This window comes from Ornithodoros turicata, chromosome 1 (genome assembly GCF_037126465.1).
Source record: "Ornithodoros turicata isolate Travis chromosome 1, ASM3712646v1, whole genome shotgun sequence".
NCBI lineage: Eukaryota > Metazoa > Arthropoda > Arachnida > Ixodida > Argasidae > Ornithodoros > Ornithodoros turicata.
In genome coordinates this window covers 25,969,621-25,997,195 of record NC_088201.1, presented here as the reverse complement: position 1 = coordinate 25,997,195, position 27,575 = coordinate 25,969,621, and the positions used below count along the sequence as shown (strand labels likewise).

The following is a 27,575-nucleotide window of genomic DNA, read 5'->3' as shown; positions in this document are numbered from 1 at the left end:
TTATATTCATATTCTATAGTTTATTTCTTTTTGGATAGTTGTACAAAAGGTGAGGGCAGAATAAAAAGCAGCTTAGGACATCTTCCGCAAGGATCCTGTCATGTGCGTTGCTCTCACCTCACCTCTGTTGTACCCATCTCATCCGCGGCTGAAATAAACAAGAATAGTAGTTAAAATATGCTCTCCGCATATATCCACAGGTCGCTCTGCACCACTCTCCAATCGAGCTGACGTTACTTTAGGTTCACCCTGAACTCCCATGTATGACTGTGTACGGATGTACCATGAAAACGAATTTACATCTCCAATGCCGAAGCAGTACTGCCCATTTATGAGGGAGAGCCACCAAGAATGACACCAATATTCACCAATGGGCCAAGAAGAGCCCTCGGATTCACGTGTGCGTTTATGTACTACATAGAAGGAATGACACGCCTCTCCCACGCAACATCGTCGACAGCAGGAAGTCGGTAGCGCAAGTAAGGTGTCCTCTGGCACTAAATGAGTTCTATACACTGAGACTCCAGAAGAAGGCGACGTACAGATAGGCCATCACGCATCGTTCTTGGGAAGTGGGTGCGCGGATGCCAACAGTGTTGACAAATTCTCCAAGTGTGCACAAGAAGTCTGCAGGAGGACATGACGTGTTTTTCAAGCTATTCCTAGACATGCTCCAGATAGATTCCAAAAGCCACCGGGTCGGGATTTTGAAAGTTGGCGCCAATTTTAAAACGCTGAGTACAGAGTCGCTTGTGGGGCTACGTATGACAGATCGCACCATCTGTGGGGATGCTTGTGAACTAGGTTCAACCGCACTTCACCGCATAGCACGCTCCTAGCCATCCACCATCCCGAATGACATCGTTCTTTTTCGTGATTTGTTGAAATCGGGGGGTGTACGCTATTTTTGTGGTATTTTGTAGTAGGGTCCTGCGGCTACCACGGGGAAACATCCCATGTCACCATCGCTTCTCCATCATTTATTGTGGTTGTCGTTGTTGTTGTGGCATTATGCAATTCATAATTGAAAAAAAAAAAAGAGGCGTATGCCCCCCGTTTTCATCAAATCATGCGAGAGAACGTTGTCACTCGGGATGATGGTTGGCTAGGAACGCGCTGTGCGGTGAAGTTCTGTTTTTAGAGTCTACCTGCGTCGTTCAGTTGGAGATACTCGTTTGACAAGCATGTAATACGCTGAAGAAGGCCTTTTCCAAGTGTTATAAAACAACAGGTATTTCCGTCACTGCGAAGGGGGTTGAATGCACGAAAAAGGGTGCTTCGTAAATAACACAACGTTCGCTTGTGGCGATGGATCAGTCCTGAATGCGGCAATGGCAACCTATTGGAACCCGCTTCCTATGGGGTAACTGAACAAGTTACCATTAGCGTTTTTCTTTTTCTCTCTTGATAAGTGCTCCCTTTCTGCTGGATCGACATTGGTAACCTGATTTCAAATAACTATTTATTTATTGTGAGCTTGTGCCCGTGCTTGTGGTGCTAGCAGTGTAGCTGTCACACATACTGGACCAATAGGAGGCCTGTATCTACGAATATTAACTATAGGGAGATGCAAAATGCACAGTCTTATTTGTCGACAAAAATTATTCGATAAAATTTCCGATGTAACTTACAGTTCCTCCAATACTTTCACAGTGCAATTCGTAATCACGACAGGCGTGAGTGGTCTCTTAGTCGGTCCCACTTGAACCTGCTGGATTTTCTTAATAACTGTCATTGATGCTCTAGAGACATTCCCGAACGCCAAGTTTTGTCCATCCAACCAAGGCGCTGGTTCAGTCGTAATGATGAACTGGGCGCCATTTGTATCTTTCCCTTAAAGAAAAAAGAGAGCAACTTATTTCACAACATTCAAGGAAGTCGCCACCAAAACGTGGGCACATAAAATGCCCGTAATATGCTGCTCTCCCACTCCACATGAAGTCCACATATGCTGGTTCGCGGGCAGAGACGAGACACTTTTTTAGCCCAGTCGACTTCTACCGCCTTCGTGCAAGCAGCTATTGACCTTGTCCCTTGTGCTCATCAACAATTTTGACCTGTTAAACGTACATAACCAAGCGGTGCGTTCTGAATAGCTTTCCGTTTCAGACGTGAATGCGAATCTGGAAATTTTGCGTTATTTGTGGATTAAATAAACCATATAAATAATCGCACAAATAAATATCCAGTATTTAGAATTTGACGACGGAATTCATTTGCAGAAGTCCAATTTCCAACGCGTCACACTGCAGAGATTGGTTAGCATGTTTAAACTGTACACTCTTTAAAATTGAACTTCACCACACGCTGAAGGCCAACCATTGCATAGAGCGATACCTTTATCACGCATTATTGTGGAAAGTGTGAAGTGTACGCCTTTTGATGACAAATAACATAACCACATAAGTGTCACGAAAGGGCGTACGCCTCCCGTTTTCAACACATCAGGGGAGAGATGAATGGGAGCGTTGCCATTCGGGATGATGGTAGGCTATAGCTGCGTGCTATGCGGTGAAGTTCTGTTTTAAGGGTGTAGAGCACATCGCGTGTAGGCTAGCGACACTAATTTAAAATGAAGGCATTGGACTAAGCATATACTTCTGTGCGAAATAAAATTAGCATAGAAACAAACAAACAAAATTAAATGAGGCGTGGTGTCTCTTTGTTAAATACACAGAGGTTGGACAAAATAATGAAGACTGGTGCGAAATGACGCAATTTCTTCATAAAGATGGTGACCTCCCCTTGATCCCCCCTGATCTCCCCTTCATGTTAGGCTTCGAGAAAAGTTTCAATACAGAAAGACTTCCCAAAGTGATTCGATAGTTCGATATTCGATAGCAACAACAACGTAGTAGGCCAATGGAAATGTTGAAGCGCATGTTCATGGTCTTGTATGGGAGGAATATTGGAAGATGACATCAAAGGTTGCATCTAGAGAGTGACTTTTTCGGGTTAAATGCCTTTCTCAGATTCGGGGGCGAGGAGGGGGGGGATCGGGCGCTATTTTGAAATCTGTCGTCCGGGGAGAAATCGGGCGATAACTGTGCCTTCAGGTGTTATCGGGTGTTTTTGTTTCTCCTCTTGTCTATTAAGTCCTCCCCCCTCCTTTTTTTATCACCCATGATTGTGGCATGACATGGTAGCGTGCATAAAACACGCCTTTTCTTTTTTTTTCTTTTGTGGGTGACCTGCCAGCGCTAATTCCTGAAGGCATGGGCAATGCTCACACACATGGGTGTATTTCTGGGATCGTAAGTGACCCATTCTTATACATGTCTTACACGTGGCGACCTTTGTTCGTCTTCACTGGAAACGTCACTTGAGGATTTCATAGTGAATGGAATTCGGGGAGAAATCGGGTGTAATCGGGGTCGGAGGTCAGTTCGGGAGGATCGGGCAGAATCGGGTTTAACCCGAAAAAGTCGCCCCCTATATATCCCTTCCGCAGACCTATTGTCGGCCAAAAGAAATAGCATAAACTGGTCAGTTCCACACGCAACAGACGACCGGTATGATAGGACCACGGTCCTTTGGACCGTGGTATCAATGGACCGTGATAGGACCATATAGAGATTAAGAATTAGCGCAGGCCAAGGCACTATTCCATGTGTGCTTCTTGGGGCTATACCCCCCAAACATAATGTTCGCTAGGAATAAAAGCTGTTCTAACGTCAAAACCATGAGCTAGTTTTGGATAAAGGTGTATCACTACGGGCTCGGCTCTTGTTGCGGAAAATTTGGATTTTCTCAAAGCAAGGTTTCAGCAAGATTATTCCTTCGAAGAGTCACTGTTTTCTTTTCTCCTCAAACAACCAAACTCGCACAGTTTTAGTTAAATCTACTTCGCTTAAACGATTGCCAACAATACGCATTCTTCGGAGGTCGGACAATTTTGCTATTTATTTGTTTTATTATATACTTGTTTCTTTAGGTGGGCACTGTTTTAGGCACTGTTCCTGCAGTCTTTCTTATACATTACGTCGCTGTGAAGGCGCATCTCGTGTTGCTCTTATTTTGTCCAAATCCTGTGTGTCGTTATCTCGTATTTACGTTTTCACTCTTCCTCTAAACCCCGTCATGATATAATAGACACAGATACATACTATATGAGTGACCTCTAGAGGTTATGGAAATGGTTTAAGACGTTTAACCACACTTTATTTGAATGACTGTGATTTGAGTGCTTCATCGTGAGGGCGCGGAGGGTGGGGGGGGGGGGGGGGGGGTCCTTGTTGCGTTGTAACAGCTCTATGTTTTGTCTGCCGACATGTGTCTCAAGCTGTACGGGATGCACAAGAAAGAAAACAAACGGGGGCGCGCGCTAAACGTTGGGAGGTTGATTACTGCCCTTTCGTGGTAATTTGTTGAACAACTAAATGGTGAGCAACATAGCGAGGACCGAATTCATTCAGAAAGGTGAGCAATGTTTTAGGGCAGTGTGTTGGTGAGCTCAATTTCATCAGCTAGGGACCAAGCAACTGCGTCATTGAGAGGTCGCGAATGTAACTGATTTAAAAATACGGTGCGAGGTTTAATACGTGTGCTGAAGACCTGAAATGATAACAACGAGGAAAAAGAGAGTAACATACCAGCGTTTGCGGAGCTCACGATTCCCGGCTCGGCATGGTTGAGAAGAAATGGTTCATCATCGAAATAAGTTCCATAAATGCTGAGGGAACCCCAGCCTTTGCGGTTTTCAACATCTCCACCTGCATGAGCACGTATTTCACTATGGCACTATGTAGACGATCGAGTACCCGTCGTATTCTGGCTCCGCCCTGAGGGATCCCTCGACAATAATGCCCTTCAAGATTCATTCTCAATAGCCTTGGCATTGAGCACGCGCTCGCTGTGCTGCTGCGAATGAGTTTTGAAGCACACTAGGGGCCCTCAGGGCCCGTGTTCAGGGCGAAGCAAAAATACAACAGTACGCCACTTTCTCGACAATGGCGAGTTCAACAAACTTTAGTAAAGCGTACACGGTGTTTCTCCCATGCTCGGCATCGTATGCGCTTTTCTAGAGCTTAACTAGAACACTATTGAAAGTTTTCGTAAAGCATATATATCATGAACTGTAGCACATATAGTAGTTTAAGGTAGTGGCGTGGGAAATGCGTGGTTAGTTAGCCACAAGATAGGTGCGTGATCCAGATGACCCCCCCCCCCCCCCCCCCCCTCGAAGCGAAATATTTCTACACTAGCCGCACAATATCACGGCAATTTCACCTGTTTCAGATGCTGTGAGGTGTCTGCAAAAAAAAAAAAAAAAATGTAGGCTCTTTTTTCATTGTAAATTGTACACTATAATCTGAAAGGACAATAAAGGTTCAGGAATTCGATGCAAATTACCAGAGAAATTAGTGCTAAACTTGGTGCTTCATCACTCATTTCTCCTAACCAAGTGACCATAAAAGCATTTTTCGTACATAGGGAACCGATTTTCTTACGCTAAGGTGATTTTCTATACTACGTTTTCATCAAGCCAACAAACATCATGTCGTAAAATCTTATATGAAAACTAGTCATTAAAAAACATAGCTTTATCAGTGAGTCACACTCTTGCAGTTTATAAAACATTTCCAGGAAACAACGATATATCGACAACTCTATACTGAATAAAACGTTTTGTGTAGAAAGTGAAAGATTCTCATTGTTGCAACCACATATCACTAAGTTCTTGCTTTCAGAATATTTCTGTGCCAAAACGGAAGACTTCTATAGCAGCTTTCGGGCGCAGCAGTCGTAAACACGACACCGCTTTGTTCGTGTCTAATTGTCGACAGGGCGACAGTTTATGGTCGGGCAAGGAGGCAAACAATATCTTTGGTCATAGAGGGGGGGGGGGGGGATATGTTTATTAAGAAAAAGAAAGGAAAGGTCAGCCAGACGGAGGTCGGCTTGCTATTCAAAAAAAAAGGAAAAGGAGAAGAAAAAGGCGAAAAGGAGAAAGAAAATGAAAGGAAAGGAAGGAAAGAAAAGGAGAAGACGAAGAAGAAAAGAAAGGAAAAGGAAGAACACAAAACTAAAGCTGAAAAGTCACACACACGGTCACACAATCACAAGGCGTTGACAAGGTTCGACGCGTCGAGAAAGCCGAGGATTGCAGTGGTGACTGCCCACTGGGTCGACTGACGAACGGGACCTAGTAAGGTAGCCAGTGTCATAGTGCCGTAGCCAAGTTGGGATAGACGACGACCGAGGGCGTTACAGTGCAGAAGGTGTTGCCGGCAGTGTAGGAATATCACCCACCACGCCACAGCTAGTGCAGAGGGGAGTGCTAGATTGACCCATTTTGAACAGTTGCAATGGTGTGCGGGCGACGTTTAGGCGGAGACGGTGAAGGAGCGATTCCTCGTGACGAGTGCAGCGACACGTAATAAAGAAGTCTTGGCAGGCCAGCAATGTATTCTAGGGCTGCGAGGATGGCATACAGTTCCGCCTCAGTAGAGGACACAGGATAGGGCAACGTGTAGGCTTGTTCGTGGTCCGTATCTGTGACGTGAAATGCTGCCCCTGATGTGTCACGCATCACAGACGCATCTGTGAAGATTTGACGACAGCAAGGGTTGGTAGAGATGATATGTGCCAAGGAGAGCTGATGGGCTACTACTGGAGGAGCTTCGTGTTTTCGAGGAATGTCCGGGATTGCAGGTTGAATGACGGGACGTTCGGTCCACATAGCTGGCGCAAAGGAGGGAGTAGATGTCGTGGGCGGGAGATAATCCCTTAGGCGGGCAATGGCAGTACCGATGGCGGAAGCAGGGCAGCTTTCTGCAATCTGACAAAAGGGATGGGAAGGGTGGGTCAGACAGCGGGCGTATACGCGCAGGGTGGTTGAGTCCCGTAGAGTAGGAATAGGGTGTTCTCTAGCTTCTGCGAGGACGGAGTAGGTCTCCGTTGTCCGAGGGACCCCTAGGCAGACACGGAGTCTGCGGGCTTGAAGGTTGAGAAGCTCTCGGTCTTGGGTGGGGCTGATTCCATGGAGGATAGGGAGGCTATACCGTAGCGTGCCCAAGAGAGGAGCCGTATGGACTCAGTGGAGGTCATGGCAGGAGGGGCCCCAGGACGCACCTGCGACACGCTTAAGGACGTTCACCAGGCTTGAAGCTTTGGCAACAAGTGTCTTCACGTGAGGAGACCATGTCAAGCCACGGTCAACGGTGAAACCCAAGTAACGCCAGGTTGAGACAAATGTGATGGGCGATCCAACAAGGGATAGTGGGTAATTGTGAAATGACTTCCGTGAAAAGGTATACCTTTTCCATACCTATAGCCATTAATGGCTAGAGTCTTGGCAGGTGAGATCGTTAGGCCTCGGTCGGCGAGATAATGACATATTGTGTCCAAGGAGCCTTGCAGATGACGTTGGATCGCATCATGACGAAGGGCAGATGTCCAAATAAAAATATCGTCCGCATATAGAGTGTAACGTGAATGTGTTTTGGCAGCTGTGCTGAAAGGGAGGCCATGACGATATTAAACAATAGGGGCCTGAGTACGCCACCCTGTGGGACATCTCGTTGGACGTGCTGAGAAGCAGTATCCCCCTCCGTAGTGCGTACAAAAAGAGAACGGTCTGTGAGGAAGTCTCGGAGCCATGGCGGGAAGAGAGCTCCTACTTTGGCACCTTGGAGCGTTACCAAAATTGCATTATGTTGCACATTGTCATACGCCTTCTTAACGTCTAGGAAAACAGCGGCGGACAGGAAGCCATCCGCACGAGCCTGTTGCACTTCACTGGCGAGGGTAAGGACACTATCAAGTGATGACCGGCCTGGGTGAAACCCCATCATTGTGGCCGGGAAAAAACCGGTACTCTCTAGGTACCAGCTGAGCCTGTTGAAGACCATTCGTTCCAGGGTCTTCCCCACACAGCTGGTAAGGGCTATCGGGCGGAAGGAGTCCAGGTGGGGAGGAGATTGGCCGGGTTTGAGCAGGGGAACTACCATTGCGGCTTTCCATTCCTCGGGAAATCGCCCTTGCCGCCAGCTGAATATGCGTAGGAGACATAGTCGCCCCGCATAGGGAAGATGCTGAAGTACAAGTACGAGATCTGGTCCGCTCCTGGTGAGGTATGCTGTGGGGATGCACCTAGTGCAGCATTCAGCTCCATGAGAGTAAAAGGCAGGTCTGGGGCTGCGTTGCTCGTACATTGCACTACGTCAGAAACAGCTTGGCTTGGCGCAGGCAAAGCTGTGAGGCGTGCACGGAAGTCCTCTGCAATTTGCAGTTCCGTGCACGACATGGCCAAAGAGAGGGAGCGGAACGGGTGACGTTGTATTACAGGAGTCGAGAGTCCCTTAAGCACGCCCCAGATCCGAGACAGGGGGGTACGGGGCGAAAGGGACGACGTAAATCGACGCCAGCGGTCCCGTGTGAGCTTCTGCAGACGACGCTGTATAGCTCTTTGTATGCGTTTTGTGGCCTGCCGGTCTTGGGGCTGGAGAGTGCGTCGTGCCCGCCGTTCGGCACGTCGTCGAGGGCTCGGAGCCGCATGCTGCATCAACGGCTGAGAATTGAAGTGGAACACGGTAGCTGCTCGGGTTGCGCTGGATACAATGTGGCAGAAGTCCCGAGCATTGCCATATACACCACTTGAAAGGATTGACTCGACGGCCCCTGCGAAGTGATGCCAATCGGTCCGCTTGACGGAGTGTGAGATAGGCGACCGGCGGGTTCGTGGGATGCCAACTAGGACAGGCGAGTGATCGCTGCCAAGAGTGTCCGCATCGACACACCAGCGGAGCCGGTGGGCTAGGGACGCCGACGCGACGGTGAGGTCGAGACAGGAGGAAAGGTAGGTTGAATGGATGAAGGTTGGCGAGCCGTCGTTTAACACGCAGAGGTTTCTGTCCGCAAAAAGGTCTGCAAGCCGATGGCCGCGTGTGTCCGTACGCGTGCTGCCCCAGACAGCATTGTGTCATTTGTGTGCATTAAAATCCCCGCAGAGCACGAAAGGTGTAGGGAGGCCATTAATAAGTGATCCCAACTCGGCCACATTGTATCTGACTGCTGGTGGGATATATAGAGAGACGATGGCGAGGTCAAGTGAACCAACACGAACCGAGCAGCAGACGTAGTCCCCGACCTCATCCATCTGCAGATCACGTTGGATCACTGAAAGGTCGGCCCGGACAAAAATCGCGCCACGACTAGTCCGTGCACCAGGCTCAGACACAACGGTGAGGTAGTTTGAGAGACGAAAGTCTGCCCTAATGCCACACTCTGAAATGCACAGAACCAGGAATTTACGGCGCCGCACGAACTGGCGACAGTCAGATAATAGTGAGTTTTAGCACACCGTTGGTAAGGTTATCGTTCCTATCGGAGCCAATCACAGTCGCGTGTGACTCAGAATCTTGTCCACTGATTGGTTCCGGTTGATACGGTTCGACGCAAGCCACGTTATCAATGGTTTCCTAAAACTCTCTAATTTCGAGGGCAATCTGCGTGAATTCCATTGAAAGATCGTGGCTGTCTGGTAGCGGGCTAGTGTAATGCGACGGCGACCGTTATTCATTGTACGTAGAAGGGGATGGGCCTTTGCATAGGAGGGGTTCATGGGCAAGCACAGCTTGGACCGCAGGTATGTCTGCTGCTGTTGGGAGCTGCATACTATATTCTACCCCTCTGATTTCGATCGGAAATTTGTAGTAAGAATGATGATTTCATAGGCTTTGAAATTGCTCGCTTTCATTCTGTTCGTCCGACTTCAATTGCAAATCTGTAGTGAAACTTATATGTCACGCATAATAATTATTGCTAGCTATGATTAGTATTACTTGTTCCAACATGTTAATAAATTTTGTTACACCTGTCAGTACTCTGTGCTGGTTGAAAAGGATCCTTGCATACGTATGTGAGATGAGTTGGTTGAATTTCAATCATCCATCAGGATGATATAAATTCAACTGCAATTGATCAGCAGGATGAAATATTTTTGAGTGTAACAACTGCGTATGTCTATTTTTTGCATGTCGGCGAGCAGGTGTGGGCAGGGAGTTGTTGCGTAGGGTCGTACGGTGTAGATTACATGATTCCTCCTTTAAAAAATATTTTCAAGTATACATCTGTGCATTCTTTGCATGTTGGCGCGCAGGTGTGTGAAGCCAGTACGTCGGCTTGCGGGGTATATCGACGTCACTGTCGCTCCTTTGCAAATTACTTGCTGTACACAGCAGATGATGAAAGTAAAATACTTAGGTCTGTAGCGCGCACTGTGATTACTTTTGTGCTTCATCAGTGCCTCGAGCACATCATGCGGACATCAGGCCTTAATATCGCAATTGCAATGTGCTCCCTAAAGTCAATAATTAAAAAGTTGATTAAAATATCTTCGTTAATTAGTCCTCTAATTGAGAAAAAATACGGTTTCCTAGTAGCAGCCTCGTACGTCGAGTAATCCAATGACAAGAGTAAAAGTGTCCTAAGGCAACTCCCCCTTTTATGAAAATTTATTGCAGATAAAAAGAAACCCCCTGTATAATTATGTTGCCGTATTCACATTTTCAATTTTTTTCCTCAGCTTCCTAGTCTGGTGATCTGTGATAATTGCCTGATTCTCAATGTCTTCCTTCGTACATGTTATGGGCCACAGTCTTGCAGCAGTGTAAAGACTACTTTTATACCGTTTTTTATTCTTTTTCTCAGGGATACTTGCAAGCAGTTGTTTCTGAGAATGATTGAGCAAGTTGTAAGCAAATGTGTATACACCTATATTATATTCCTTGCTGGCAAGTTTATTTCAGTATGTCATTCAGTGCTTTAGTCCAGGCATCTGTGATAACCGCTATATCAGTTCACTATTTACATCTTCTTGGCACTTATTTTGTTCTTTTGTTTTTTACCTCTGTGTTCAGGCACAGGCTTATATCTGCACATCTGGTGTTACTTGTCAGTGCATAGATTTTATCTTTTCTCAACAGTGTATAACAAAGCTGTTCCACTGTTGCTTTGTCATGCTTGTCATGTACCTGCTAGTCAAATGCATAAATTTTATCTGTTCTCAGCAGTGTATAATTAGCTGTTTCATTGTTGTTCTGTCAAACATGCCTACTTGTGAATATAACAGTCTTGTGCACCTCCAAATGTTTCAGCAGGTTTCTTGAATTTCATTACGCATGTGAAACCGCAAAGACACGGCGCGCGCGCCCGCGGAGGCTGGTGAAACTATGAGCGGGAGAAGTAGTGAGAGAGGAATAACGAGAGAGAAGGGAGGGGGGGAGGATAGCGAAATGAGCAGCGGGAGGATCACGTGGATAGATGGATGGATGGATACTGTGGCTTTTCCCTTTGGAGCGGGCGGTAGCTTGGCCACCTGTGGTTTAACACGTGGTTTTGAGCGTCAGCGCGATCTATTGAGAGCGGCGTGCGAACCAACTACCCCATGCACCCTCCACTCTTACACTCCTCCTCGCCATTACCGTTGCAGGAGCTACAGCTGTGGAGGCCTGAGGAAGTGACACGATCTTGGGTCGGCGCTAACAGTGTGTCTCCGCGAGACATCAGTGTTCCACGGCGAATGCGCCACCTGTGGAGGCCGCAGTGCAAGCCAGCATGTACATATACAAAGGAAAAATAGCCGAATAGGCGAAAGAATAAATTTTTAATATATCTGTCCATCGTGAGCGACCGCGTTGGGTCGTGGGGTCAACGCGGGGGTCGCAAGTGTCTGTCGTGTGTGGTAGACCATACAACTGGCGTGCGGCTAATTCACCGTGCATTTCCTTCGACACTATCTTATACTACTACATACGAACGACAAAAAAAAAAAGAGAGAGAGGAGGGAAGAAGAAGCATAACGTTGTCATATTCCGTTTTGATTTGTGCATGTTATCTGCGACAGCAAGCCTATAATAATGAGGTGATAATAATAATGAGAGAAGAGCCTCAGAACGAGGGACGTCGATATTTCGAACAGAGTCTCCTCTTCTTCTGGTCTAATAATGGATAGGAATTTAAAATAAAGGTAACCTCAAGTATAAAATAAAGGTATAATAAGTTTACCTCTCTGTTCAAGGCAGCCAGGAAATCGTTACGCGCATTCCAAATTCGAGTTAAGCGGAAGCTGGGAGGACGACATTTAAGCCTAACTGCCATATTCTCGCGCTGCTCTCAGCGCTCCGTAAGCCAAGTGCGCTTCAACAAGCCGTCAGTAAAATTCCTTGTTTCCGTAGGGAGGTCCGTGATGTGTTCTGGTGGTTGTAGCTGATCCCAATGACGTCTGACAAGCAAATGCTCAACAGCAACAATGTTTAATTACACTATACAGGCACGGCATACACATAATACACAAGGCACGTACACAAGGCATGTACAACGCAAAGGGTTACGAAATAAGAACTCGGTGGGGTAGAAGGTGACGATGAGGTCCCAGACCTTCGGTGGCGAGAGTCCCCGCTCGAGCTGTCCGAAATTTGCATGCGCCCGCTTAAAAGGGCGAAAAATGGCCGCTGCCCCTCGCATGCCTGCTCCAATGAAAACACCCAAATGAAACAGAAACCAACTACTTAATTGGACAATTAACTGGGTTGGTCACATGAAACTACCCGCCCAGGCTTGGTCTCAATCCCGTAATCCTGTACGCCATCTTGAACATGTTTTAGTTTCCACAGTGGTTTCGGCTTTAGAGATTAGCTCTGGCCTCTACAAAGGCTCTGGCTCCAAGTGGGTCACGGGCGCCGCAGGTGGTGAATGTTACGTACAAAAGCCATTCATGTCGCTCCCGCAGACGGAGATGCGAGATGGCCGTCGCTGTCGGAACCCTTACCCTTTACCCTTACACCCTCTCTTACTGGTTCAGTCACGCAACTGTCTTCGTTGTACGATCTGACTGTCTCTTATGACGAATTCCAAACGTGAGACAGCAGAATGGGAGACAATCGTCCTTGAAAGGCGTTCTCTTTTTAAAAAAATCCTGAAACGAGCACGTACGTTGAAATATCCATCGGCGAATTTTCATATGCAAATGAGCTGAAACCGAAACCGCCGCGTGGATCAGGAGCACAGGGAGGACAGCGCTCATCCCATGCCAGAGGGACATGTGCTTTGGAGCGACGGAGATGATTGGAGTAGGTGCTGATCTGCTAGCCAGATCAACCGCTTTGCACCACCACCACCGCTTTGCGGCACCAGCTCGCGTGGCTTATAGTCAAAGAAACCTAGTCCGTCAGCTCTCAAAATATTACTGCGCCGCAGATAGGATGGCTGGATACAGAGAGGTCATGCTCGCTACTCCGCGAGATAATGTAACCTAGAGTCACTGTATACTGTATACAGTGACTCTAATGTAACCCATCATACTCACTCTGCTTCCGTATTGGCTGTTAAGACTGCCCACATGACACTACGCTGCGTGGTGGCGCTGCAGTATTTCTCTTGGCGCGCTATTGCGCCTCCTTATCTCCAACGGCGTATGTGGAATTGATGGACTAGATTTCATTTTCCTTCTTAAGTTGAATACGACTATAGTGGTTAGCGTGCTGGCCATTTCGCGTCGAGAATGGGAGGTACCCGGGTTCGAATCCCGGTGCCGGTAGTGATGTCTGGGGTTTTTCCTGGGTTTTATTCAGACGGCTGTCAGACATGTGTCGGCACAGTTCCCTTCGAAGTCGGCCCAGGACGCACGTTCTCCCCAGGGCGTTAGTCGTGACGTTGCCTACCTCCGTCACCACCACCGCTTTGCGGCCCCAGACAAGCTCATGGGGCTTGTGGTTTCGTCTCATTTGCATAGCAAAATCCGGCTATGGATATTTCAGTGTGCATGGCTCGTTTCTATATTTTTCAAAGACGGAATGGATTTCAACGAGGATTGTCTCCCATTCTGCTATAGTACCTCACTTTTGCCCGAAATCCCCTAATTAAAGAGTTAGTTAGTGAATTTTAAGTAATTGGTCATCTTGTAGTTACATACTGTCTCCGAGAGGATGTCCGCTTAGCGGTTTAACTCAACTGCAAAGCAGTGTGTCGAACCGAACGGTTTTTCGTTCCGGCTTTCGTTTCAGTTAAAAGTAAACTGTTCAGTTCCGGTTCAGGTCCGGTGTAAAATAAATAACGAAACCGGTTCGAACCGGTTTAGTTTCACATGGTGTAAGGAGAATTGGTATCAGCGAAAATAATCCCCTTTATTCTTTCCAATAGAAAGAGAAATAAAGAAAATGGTTACAAAGACCTACAACGTGGCTTATAGACGAAAAGAAGGAGCCCGTCTCGCGCTCTGGCACATTGTTGTAATGTGAGGTTTCTGGAGTTTCCTACCCAAACACCGATGGATGCCATGCACTGTGCACTTGAAGTCTTGCGTTACGTACCCTTGAGGGCCAAATAGTTCAATTTTCCATTTGAACCGAAAACACATTTTCGGTTTCCCTCCGGAGCATAAAATTTTGTTTCGGTTTTCGTTGTGTTCCGGTTCGCCCAAAAATAACGTTTTTTTTTTTTCCTTTGTTTTCGGTTCAGGTTTTCTGTTCTCTCCGGAACCCTGCTGGCAAAGACGACATCCAACAACAACAACAACAATTATATTGTGACGATGAAGTGGGGAGGTTTTTCACGACATTCAAGTTGCTGTCATATAATTTTTAAAAAATCTGTTGCGTTTCAAAAAGGCATTGCGTTAAAACAAAAACAAAAAAACGTATAATTATTTATTTGCAAGTCACCGTAACACTTGTCATCTTGTCTCTTATGGGGCATTGGGAGATATGTTGTATTTGGCCAGATATATTTTGAAACCAAACCAGGGAAGTCGGTAGGAACTGTCGAAGATAGCTGTTCAATACATATTTGCATGCTAGTTTACGTTTCGGGAGATTTCGATTACTATCAAGATGTGAAAAAAATGCACGTGCACCCTTTATGCTTTCATGAAATTTCGATCTAAAGTTGAGATTTGTGTTATACCCGTACCACACGAGCACAAAAAATGACATGGTGGTCTAATGTCATTGCGGTCTCCGAATGCTACGATTTACGAAGGTTGTTCACCGTCACACCAGCTCCGGTGGCGCAGCGGTAACGCGTGCGCTTGGAGACTGGGAGGTCCGCGGTTCGAATCCGGTTCCGCGATTCCGCGGTTCGAATCCGGTTTTTCCTGCGTTTCCCTCAGATGTGTAATAGGCGTATGCCGGCACAGTTCCCCTGAAGTCGGCCCATGGACGCAGCTATCCTCCCCCCGAGCGGATTCCGCTCGGTCTTCCACTTCACCCTTTCCTCTCCTCCTCTCCACCACCTTTCCCTTCCCGAGAAACATGCCGCCTAATCAGGAGAGGCAGACCTCTCGGGCTCCTCCCAACGACACACCTCCTCCTCCTCCTCCTCCTGTTCACCGTCACCTTACCCTTTTTTTTAATGACATTAAACGCCGTCATAAATGACGCGACCCACTCCCCAAAGTACAATGTATGCGATTCGCAAATTAGAGGTAGCTTACAGGTCAAAATGAATTTAATATTTTGAAACGCAATAACATTATTAAGTAAAAAAAGAAGCCGGAGCGCTTTGCCTGCACGTATCGTATATGAGTCAACTTAAACGTCGCCTTACCTGCACCGGACAGCTGCTTCGGCCTTATTGGGTCATTGTCAGAAGTGCGCGGGTAGGTAACATTTGAGTAGGCGGCGTCAGAAAGTTAGGCTCTCACCCTGACGGGAGGGTATCACGTGCGGCAATCCAGAAGATGTGGGTTCGATCCCTACAGCTGGCTAACCTTTTCAGTGACTTTCATCGTTCATCGTTGATTTCTTAGGCAATTTGAGGCTTTGTTTGTATCTGTCCCCTCTATGTTGTTCCAGCCTCAGAACATCAGTTTATCTCACGTCTTACGTGACATTCTGACGCCACCCACTCAAACGTTGCCTGCCTGAGCGCTGCAGACGATGGCCCAATAAGGCGAAACAGCTGTCCAGTGCTGGTATGGCACCAGTGCCGGATTTACAGTGGTGGGGGCCCGGGACAGCGTACATGATGGGGGCCCTTCTGCACGATTAGTACTTTTCATGGTGCTTCCTGAGTGTAAATTATGGTCATACAGATGCCTGACCTTGGTGCGAATATTCCGTGCGATATACAGGATGTCCCAGAAAACGTGGCATTGAATTATAATAAAAAAAAACTACGCCACCTAGAATCATGCGGTCAACGGCATTTATTCTTACTATGTTTTTGCCAACTCCTGATGTGAATGTCATGTATCGTAAGTTTAATTATGTAAATATTTGCGAACTGAACTCGGAAATTTGCCAAGTAAAGGTCACTGTTTTACCCCACCAATATGAAGAGCGTGCCGAATTCACTCAAGTTCGTGATAATTGACAGTGATATTCACGAGCTATCCCATCGGAAAAAATAGCCGAACATCATGCTTGTGGTAGCACCGCACCATAACGTGCGACGACTTTTTGAACGCAATCGCTCTCAGACCGACGAAAGGAGGTTCCAAACCCAGCCCACAGAGTGATAGTAGAAAAAGTGACAGTTCCTGAAATTTGGAGAGGGAAAGTGTGATCCAAGCGAAAGTCGGACGCGATAAGCCATACCTGTGTTATCTCTTTCTGCGATGCAGGTGTGGGCTGGGTTTCCAACCTCCTTTCGTCGGACTGACAAGGATTACGCTGAAAAATTTGTCGCGCGCTAGCTCCGTAGAGCATGATGTTCAGCTATTTTTTCTGATGGGATAGCCCCTGAATATCCCTGTCAAGTCAATTAGACACGCTCTTCACATCGGTGGGGTAAAAAAGTGACCTTTACTTGGCAAATTTCCGACTTCAGTTCGCAATAATTTACATAATTAGACTTACGTTACACGGCATTCACATCAGGAGGTGGCAAAAACCTAGTAAGAACAAATGCCGTTGACCGCATGATTCTAGGTGGTGTAGTTTTTTTATTATAATTCAATGACACGTTTTCTGGGACACTCTGTATACGTATATGAAAAAGTTCAATGTCCAGCAGTTAGTTCGTTTATTACCACACAGCTTCCAGAAAGAGTACAGGGTCGGACACACATAAGCGTATCGCGGGAGCGCATGACCTGCAAGTATGCCAGCGCCGCGCAACGGATGTTCCTGGGTTTGAGACCTCGCGCCTAGCGAACATTCGCCACCTCTCGGTTGGGTCCGTCATTGCTCTCGTGGCGCCGGCGGGCGGGGAGACCCACCTGCTGTTACTATTCAATTTCTGCTGACGATGTTTTGATGAGTGCGTGGCGCGGTGTAATCTTTTACGACATGACCGTCTTATCGGGATCAAGAAGGAAAGTGAAACAGACGGATGTGATGACATACGATGCATCCTTCGCAAACGAACAGATAACTATACATTACAATAAATGCAAGTATGCCACGACATGCGCCTGTTTCACTTTTCTTCTCGATTCCGATAAGACAAAGATTACGTCGCGCCACGCACTGATCAAAACATCGTCAGCAGAGATTGAATATCAACAGCAGGTGGGTCGCCCCGCCCGCCGGCGCCACGAGAGCAATGACGGACCTAACCGAGAGGTGGCGAATGTTCGCTAGGCGCGAGGTCTCAAACCCAGGAGCATCCGTTGCGCGGCGCTGGCATACTTGTAGGTCATGCGCTCCCGCGATATGCTTATGTGTGTCCGACCCTGTACTTCACATTAGCTTTTACAGTGAACATCTTTTAAGATCTTCTATCTACTATCTTGCAACCTATTCAAGACTACATTTCGCTGCTAGCGCACACTGGAACCTTCGTTGACTTCCTTACTCAAAAATCGTTAATGAGCTCTGCAAAATGAAGCTGTTTAAGAATGTCCCTTTGCATAGGAGTGACAATGTATCTGCCGTGCGTCATAGTTGCCCGATGACTGTTCTTTATGAGCTTCAGTATCGAAAATGAGCGCTCACAGGGACTGCTGCTAACCATCACACTGAGATCTATATGAAGAGCAACCTCTACATAAGGGAAAACTTCCTTCACTCCATTCTCCATGATCAGTGCGTAGAGGAAAGATTCTTGGCTGCCGACCTCGTCTTGCAAAAATGCCTTAGCACAGAGGCTGAACTCATACCTCCAGGATGCAGATTTCTCCAAAGAGAAACCGAACCAGGGCGATAGCTGTTCATACGCGGACAGCCGTTGATCAAGAGAAGCTAAATTGATTAGAGGGCGGGAGAAAGTTCTTTCTCCGGAACTTCTATGAAGGGTCACTAAACCGTGCTTCAGTGGCAGTTACGTAGCCTATTGACGTCAGCCTGTACACTGGATCGTCAATTGCGCTTTATTACTGCAGTAAATTCCCTCGTTCCAGGTACATCTTCCCCAACCATGCGCTAGTGATCGAATGCTTCACGCCTTCAGGTCAAAGCATGTTCAGGTCGCTGTTCAGGTCTATCTGTGGGCTTTGTAACGTTTTGCTATTCTTGTCCACTCTGTCTAAAATATCGTCCCAAAACAGCGCATGAATTCCCAAGTCAATGACACCATTTCATCTCGATTGCTAGTAACGTACACTCTAAGAAAAAATGTAGAATTTCCTACCCAGGCTGGTAGAAATATATGTTCTACTCTGTAGTTTGTTTCTACTCTGCAGTTATGCCCGAAACGTAAAACAGGTTTGAGTAGAAATGTGGTTGCAATGCATCTCTACCGAGATGGGTAGAAAATTCTACCTTTAACGACGTTTAAAGACGTAATAACTTTTTAAAGAAAGACAGTATCCCCTGACAGTTCACGCAACATCCGCCCTACAGGACCACCGTGTTTTCGGTACTGGAACGGGCTGCTTTGTTGAGCAGTCGCCGGACACCGTTGTGGTGAGGTCGCTCATCTCCTGTGTCTTCGTGTCTATATCTTTGTGTCTATGCGTGGATGCTGTAAAGAACTCGTATACTTGCTCGAGGTAATCTAAAATGGCAACAGCAGCATGTCAGCACCCGGCAGCTAATTTTGCCACCAGATTCAGACAGTGCCCTGAGCAAGGAACCCACGTAGCCAGGTGCTTTTTCTGTCGTACTCACGCTTGAAGACCTTTGTACGTTCTACTCATGGACGCAGCATTGTCGTAGGACTACCCTGCCTTTCCTGATGTTTATGCCATGCGCGTCGAATAAGCTTCGAGCATGTCTTCATCATTATGCCCCTGGTTATGCATGAACCGTACACGATGGAAAGCAACTGCTCTCAGGCTGAAACACACAACATTGTGTGCTTCACCTTGAGGGTTGTGTTAACACGAGCCACCAGGGCGGCATGGTCAAGTGGGTTAAGGCGTCTCGCTCGTTGGTGTCGTGCTGACTGGGAGGTGGTGGGTTCGAATCCTAGCACCGGCTGTGCTGTCTGAGGTTTTCCCTGGGTTTTCCGAATACTTTCCAGTCGAATGTCGGCACAGTTCCCCTGAAGTCGGCCCAGGACGCGTACTAACCCCCCCACTCCTTCCTGCTGTCCTCTCTTTATCTGTCCTCATCTGTACGCCGCTCATAGCCATAGTTGTTTTGCGGCGCTAACACGAAAGTAAAAAAAAAAAATGTTAACACAAGCCTCAAGGTTCCTAAGAACATGAACAACTGAATTATGGCATATCTTTCTACAGGGATGGGCATAAATACTTTTTTTGAGTGTTTAAATATAAATACAAAATACTTTGTTGAAAGAGGTATTTAAATACTCTGCATAAATACTTTTCAACATGAGTATTTAAATACAAATTATAAATACAGTATTTAAATACCCTAACTACTACCATAAATACTGTGAGGAAAATGTCATCTGGAATTACAAAAATAACGATGATCATAACAACAAATCAGCAACGAACAATAGCATTTATTTTTTAGATTATCATGGCAAATTTAATACTAGAAGTTTCTCGAATATTGCATCTTAGGCATCTTCTGTTCGGCCGTACAATCAGATTGGCAAAGGAGAAGAGCATCTCCACATGTGCCGATGAACAAATGCTTACAACAGTGAAAAACTTACCATCTAAAAATTTTTGTCGCATGCGCATGGTAGCGCAAACACTGCATAACTGCGCCCGAAACTCTCTCTTCTTCCCGAAAAGTCGAATGGAGGGCAACTTTAAGATATGAGTCAGTATATATTGTATTTAGGAGTATTTACAAAGTATTTACAAGAATAAATACCCAAAAATTGGTATTTAAATATAATTATAAATACATTTTTCAAGTCTGTATTTAAATACAAAATATAAATACATGTATTTATATTTTAAATAGTATTTTAATTACAATGTATTTAAATACTGCCCATCCCTGCTTTCGACTGGGGTGGTATTTTCCAGGTGCACTAAAGTTCTTGCTCCATATGTGGTTTTGGCGAGAACCCAAAACCGTATCGTTTGGAGAAGAAACAGTGACAATTTCATGACAATGGCAAATGACAAATTTCGTCACAATGGAGGCCCCTTTTTGGTGGGGGCCTCGGGGCATGCGCCCCGTTTGCCCCCCCCCCCCCCTCCTCCCTTAAATCCGGCACTGTATGGCACGTTTGAGTTGTAAACCCAATAACATTAATTGAGTTTTATATGAATCAGTTTTATGTCTAACATTTTAGTGCCCGTGTAGCGCGAGTATTACTTTGGCTCGTAAAAGTGGTTTATTTCTTCCTTTTTTGAACGGGGGGGGGGGGGGGGTAACGTTGGGTATCCGAGCGCTCTGCCTAGCTAGACTGGCGCGGCACCTTGCGAGGGAAGTGGGAGGAAGGGGAAGGGAGGTTCGTTAACTTATTTGCTGGTAAGGACCATGGACTTATAGCCATCCTTGAGAGTCGACGACGGCTATGTATTTTGTAATTGTGTTAAGTGAATTGTCCAAAATTTCAGACGTTGAAGGGATAGCGAAAGTACATAAGGATTCGTCTACAAGGGTACGTCCAACATGTATGTTGCGACTACACTCTTAAAAAAAAAGGGTGGAGCAGCTACACCTTTTTGAAGGTAATAGTTGTCGCATATGTTGTTCCTAAAAGGTTGCAAAGTTCCACCTGCTACGTCACTCTCTGCCACGAATTATAGGGTTACCGCTTCTGATTCGGTGAGCGAGCGGGACGTACGACTTTTTGTAGCAATTTGGATATATGATAATTGCTTTTACCACCCTTTTACACCCTTTATCAGAAGCTATGTTGACCTAGGTGGTAACTGTAGAAGTTACCACCTTTTCACACCCTTTTTTCTAAGAGTGTACGTCCCCTATGGAAATAAAGAGTTGTTGACAGACCTTTATAGCAATACTGAAAAGCACAAGTCGGCGGTGACAAATCGTATTTTTTTTCCGGGAAATGTCGTACATGTTCACTTCCATGGTACTATTTATACTTCCTTCGTCCTTATGCGATAAAAGAGGGCAGCCATGGACGCAACCAGCGAATAACCTTATTCGTTTTACTTACATGTAAGAATACGTTTACCACATACCCTGGATCAATGACTCCTTAACGCGGTGGAACTCAGTGCTGTTATAAGACAGGCCCCAAAATCCATCTCCAGCGAAGGTGATGAAGTTCTTCACTGTTCTCGGTGCAATTTTGCCGTATAGGTTGACAGTTATAACGCCTAGCTTCGTATCTCCGTGATGAATAACAAACCTGGCTTTATGAGTCACTTTTTTCAACCTGGAGTCAACCTGGAAGTGAGGGCGGAACAGCTGTTACTAGATGGTCTACAAATTATATATCATAAACATACACACAAGGTGAATACTCAACAGTGTGCAAGTTGCATCGTCCCTGTCCTTCCCGGGAGACAACGTTTTGCTTACGCCTAACCTCACGTTCCTGAACTAGCTTTTTGCGATGAAAGCAAGTTGCAGTTCCCACCCATATTAGAGAGTTTTAGCAGACCGTTGATAACGTGACTTGCGTCGAACTGTATCAACCGGAACCAATCAGTGGATAAGATTCTGTGTCACGCACAGCTGCGATTGGTTCCGATAGGCACGATAACCTTATCAACGGTATACTAAGACTCACTATTGTTCAACGAGACGGCACGGCCGAGAGGCACAGAGGGGAAATCTTACACGTATGCTAGCAGGACTATATCCTAGCAGTCCCGTATTAAAAACTGCAACTGAGCATGTACTGAATGAGAAATAAAAACTCCTATATTGAACATAAAAAGAGCATGCAATTCAAATGGTGTAGATTTGAAGCAGTTAGCGTTTCCTTGGGACTGAGGGAAGAGAGAGACACAAGACGAAGCACAAAGTACGGACGAGACTTTGTGTCCCGTCTTCTGTCCCTCTTTTCCCACAGTCTCAAACAAACGCTACCTTCTTCGAATCGCGTGTATGTGGCATTAAAATTTCGAACAGAATATTAAGAACAGTACCAATTAAAAATATCCCCAGCTTCTGACGTTAGGCCCCTCATTTACTTATATCAAAAACACATCTTAGTGGTTGTAGAAATCGCCATGGGAAAACAAAGTTTTATGTGGACCGTACAATGGCCCATCATGAGGTAATAAGACGTAGGTGGTGATGTAAACCCCAAGAAGATTAATTTTGCGGTCACACAGTTATCAGCGCCATCTACACTAATGAAGGCCTGATCGCTGATCGACGTGACGTAGTTATTCAGAGCGCGCCAATCGCACCCATGCTTTCGTGAAGGTCAAGTATAATTTCGCCAGACGATGCGGCACCCTGCGGCCCGTGCAACATGTCATCACACTGCGCAGACAAACCTTACGTGCAACATCACAGTACCATTATTGATGGAAGAAGGCGCACACTTATTTGTCTTTCGCTTGTTTTCGTTGAAGAAGAAGCGCGTGTAATCGTAGAATGGTTGCTGCCTCAGAAGGCCAACAGATACAGTAACATAAACGAGTCCCGTAAAATCAAGACGCCGTGTAATAGTGCCGAATGTATTCTAAAAATAGTAAGTGAAATCAGACAAAAAATGCATCCGTCCGTCCGTCCGTGGAGGTCTTCTTTGAAGCGTGCTTTCATTGCAGTACACACAAAGTATGCGGGGAAAGCAACCTGAGTGTCTATAACCGGCTCTCTCAGAGAGCAGTCGTAATATTGCTGCGCTGTTGCAAAGGAGCATGAAAGTGCCGGCCCCACTGGTTAGTGGCGCAGCCGGGGGGGATTTAACCCCCCCCCCCTTACCTCTAGGTAGCGAATTTGGGAGAGACTGCCACTGGTCTGCTTTTAGATGCACAGCTCGGGAAGAACATAATTTTATTTTTGTTTATTTATATGTTTCGCTGTACATGGCATACAGTGCGGGTCCACGGGACAAAAAGCAGCTCAGAGCAGCTTGACTAATGCATTGGGATTCAAAATGAAGAAGGCTGAAGTGACAAGCTCGCTTGGCGGTTCTCCTTTATACTCTGTAATGTACCAGGTAGTTCAATAAGAACAAGTTGAGTTGAGCGTGAACAAGACGGTCGTCACTTACTTTAGCCATCATAGGCATCTTCTCTACAGCATGGATTTAAACACCCCCGAAGCGCAAGTCACACCGCAGTTAACGAGCGCAACGACTCCGCCGGCGGTGACAACGCAAGAGTACTAGCCATCCGAACCGCAAGGAAACGTTTGCTCCGAGATCGAACGGTGTCGGCGCGCTGTGGAGGACGGAGAACTACCGTAGTGTGGACGTGTCGTCTGCTTTTACACGTTTATTTCGGTTTACATTGGCGCCGTTGCATCACTTTGAAAAGTTTGCACAGTGAATAATAAACAATGGAGCTTTCTATGGTTATTCTGCAAAGCTTTCATGTAGCACTCTACATTTCATCAGGTGACTGTCTGCTCTTTCTTGGCACCTGAAGAAATGTTGACTGCTACATGAAAGGTCCTGCGTAGAATAAACACATAAAGCTTCATTGCTTTGTATTCATCGTGCCTGTACCATTGAGGACGTGACTTGTTGAGGAGTGACATTTCTCTACTTTTAAAAGGTGGATGAAATTCAAGCAGTTCACGAAAAAGGCTCGACTCTGCTGTATTAAAAGTTCGATTCGCCATTATCGCAACTGCACAACGTGAAGTAAACTTCATTCAGACTCCCAACTTTGAACAAGAACTATTCCATGAACAAAAATCTCTGGCAGTTTCTCCGACTGATTTCTATAAGTAAGTGGTGCGTATATCTGGGACGTTCTGTGAGAACACTTTACCTTTTTATATATATAATTTGCGTAGTTCACTGATAAAGCGATACGCATATGGTCACGAAATAAACTTTGCAGTTGTTTCTGCGTCTCCTGCAACGTTTATATAGTACCATGCAATCCTGTGGTCACGTCCACGCCGATGCCTCCTCACTATGCCGATCAGCAAGACCGATCAGCATATAGTGAGCCATAGGCAAAGCAAACCGAGAAAGCCGATCGGCATAGTGAGGACGCACCTTTACAGACTCTTCACAGTGCTCTTTGATTGTGATTAGCGATGTTTGTGGACTCATTCGAATGAGTATTGCGGATTACTCTAGTATATTACTAAACGTAGTACTGTCAATACGCTTTGATAACCGCGGTATCGGAAGCGTTATCTGGAACATTGCATTCGGTACGATTGGCACAAATTGGTACCGATGCGCTTCTATGCGAAATATTGCTTTCCGTTTAACTTCTTGCGAATTACGCTGTCACTACCAGTGTTGGAAAATCGTAGGAACTGGGAAGCAAGTTAATTTTGATGCCATATCGGCCAACAAATTGCCACCAATGCTACCACATAACCAGCGTTGGGTAGGTGTAATAAACACAATAGAGAAAGACATCTTGCGTCTCCGTTCTTTTATCCCGTAGTCAAGAATGGGGAGAGGGTTGGGATGAAGCATCAGTAATATGGGAGATCGAACCATAACCCGACTGCCATCATTCAATTGCAACTGGGCGTTGTCAGGCTTGTGCTGTGTTTGTCCTTCTATGTTTAATTGCCTCAGCCACTATACAACATAACTCGACGTTCACACTACGACAATCACAATGAATTGCTTCCTGCGATCGCTAGTTACAAATATACATGGTACCAAATCAGTGCGTCCTGGTTATTAGACCTTCGTCATAGTGGTTATCACAGAACACTGATCATTGTTTTTTGTCTTTTTTCTTCTTCTTCTTGTTCTATTCAGGTATTTTTTCGGGTACTGACGCTTATCCTGAGCAAGACAGACTACGTATTTTGGCAATATATATATATATATATATATATATACAAATACAAAAATGAGCAAATGCTCCATGGCTGCACGTGAGGCATATGTTTACAGTTCAAGCGTGCCACAATCCCAGCTGTGGACGGCCGTTTCGAGCTTCTTGGCTCTCATCGGCACAGCGTAGGGATGTGACACGCTCTTGGGTCGGCACAAACACTGTGTCTCTGCAAGACATCAATGTTTTGCAGACATTACACCCTGGAACATTGATGTCTTGCACAGACACAGTGTTTGTGCCGACCCAAGAGCGTGTCACATCCCTACGCTGTGCCGATGAGAGCCAAGAAGCTCGAAACGGCCGTCCACAGCTGGGATTGTGGCACGCTTGAACTGTAAATATATATATATATATATCTTTTTTACCATTTCCCATAAACATCTCCCGGCATTATAACGCTCTCCGTCCCTTCTATACATTCAAACCCTCGATTTATGAACGATTACCGAGAAAGTCTCGTTTATATATCAAGGATTAGCTGTACAAGTATAGTTTTAACGTTCTCTATGCCAGATCTGAACAAGGGATCTTCGTATGGTATATAGGTACTGCATGCGTTCCCTATAGGTGCACCGCTCAAATCGGATAATCCAAAAAGCAACGGACAATGCAACGCAATGCTTGTCCGTCGCGTTCAGAGAAAGAGACATAAAGTTTCTTCACCAAGTGCCGAAAAGAAAGTCAAATACTGTTAAGTACTATAATATTAATATTAATAGTAATATTTGCATACCTCTGTTTGACCGTACGCCTTGGTCACATATAGTGCTACACAAATGACCAAAATTAAAACGTGCACCATGGTACGGGACATCACGCACGGATTCGTAAACAAGGGCCAACGCTGTGTGCGTAAGCAAGCTCCGTAATCAGCGAGGATACTGCAGAAAGTCACACTCGTACCTCAAGTAATTGGCAGAATGTCTGACCGGAAGTAGACGCTCGTTACTCATTATAGTTATTTCGTATTTGGCTAAACTTTGCGATGGTTACAGATGCGCGACTCGTAGATTGCAGCCCTTTATTGTAGGCTCAAACTGCACGTTGCACGCAGGTGTGGAAGGAAGTGAATTAGGGCTGTACAATTGAGTGCAATTGCCCGCCAACAAATAAAATGCGTCTCCTCAAAAATCCATTATGTTCAAACAGGAAGTCTCATTTCCTTTCGGACTCGCTTCAGAGAATAGGATACACAGACGGAATAGTATACTTACCCTTTACTGGGAATGGTATCCCAGGAGACCTCTTTACTATGCCATACTCTTAAGCCGTATGGCTGTTTTGTCATGTTTCTCCCACACCTTGAGTGTAATAAAGTGCTGTCTATCTATCTATCTATGACCAGAACGATCGCCAACTGCCAGGGCACAATTAGAGCTCGGAATCCCGAGCCGTTTTTACAATCGCGGGAGCTGAGAATTTCGAAATGGGCATCCCGGGACGGGATCGGATATATGTGCAACTGTCTCCACGAGGCCGAACACGACTGTAACCACTTGCGCATCTACGATACTGCATGCAAATACCAATACAGCGCGCGTTTCCTACCTATATTGTGCTTTGCTCTTTTGGTTCCTCCATTTCACCCATTACCACCAGCAATAGGGTTGACTTTCGCGATGAAGCTCCCCAATCATACTCACAAAATAAAGTTGTTGTTCCTCCTTTGTTCCATAGTAACTATACTATCGTGTTCTGGTACGGAGTAGCCGAATCTATAGTTTTCCAGAAAGGCTGTCTTCATTTTTACCTTTTCACTTTTAAATCAACTTATTGATTAGAGAGATGGGCTTCTGCAAAATTTTGTGCAATCTCGCAGATCATAAGAATCCTTGTGATTTCGTGAGAGTTTCAATGTTATACCTGATGGCTGTTCTCGTGGCATAGTGGCCAGTCGGCTATAGAACGGTGCAGCAAACAACAACTTTATTTCGAGACGATGAATGGGGAGTTTCATCGCCAAGGGCGATACTCTATTCTATTGCCGGTGGTGATGTGAACCGTGCAGCAATATGTTGCTGTTGTGTACCAATAACATTATCAGCACCAATATGTGTGCTAACTTGTTATATATTCCCCAAGAACACACTGTCATCCCAGGGCTATCCTAAGGTTGTCATGGGGACAGGAATGACATCCCTGGGATATCAAAATCTGATCCTCAGAGTATCATAATACTGCCACTTTGGCATATGAGATGACGCCCCCGAGGCTGTCCCTCGCTCATCATCAGGGACGGATTTAGGATGGTTTAAGTACACTCGGGGAAGAAGGCTTTCTCTCAATTCCCTGCTTTTGATTTGCTTAATTTTGCTCTTTCTGGCACGTACATGCGCCAAGTGGTTATGGGAGTTACGTCAAATTCCAATGACACTAAAGTTATGGCAGCATTTTTATTGCTCCA

General features: G+C 45.9%; 1 protein-coding gene across 1 annotated transcript; it reads right to left on the bottom strand.

Moving 5' to 3' along the window:
• On the bottom strand, positions 1-26,080 carry LOC135377708 (uncharacterized). The gene is made up of 5 exons (XM_064610321.1): positions 25,905-26,080; positions 21,410-21,617; positions 4,593-4,712; positions 1,632-1,833; positions 1-148 (listed from the first exon to the last, which is right to left on the bottom strand). The coding sequence occupies exons 1-5, from the start codon at positions 25,983-25,985 to the stop codon at positions 139-141; spliced, it is 621 nt and encodes a 206-aa protein (XP_064466391.1). The 5' UTR covers positions 25,986-26,080; the 3' UTR covers positions 1-138.
• Between the last annotated feature and the right edge of the window lie 1,495 nt (positions 26,081-27,575).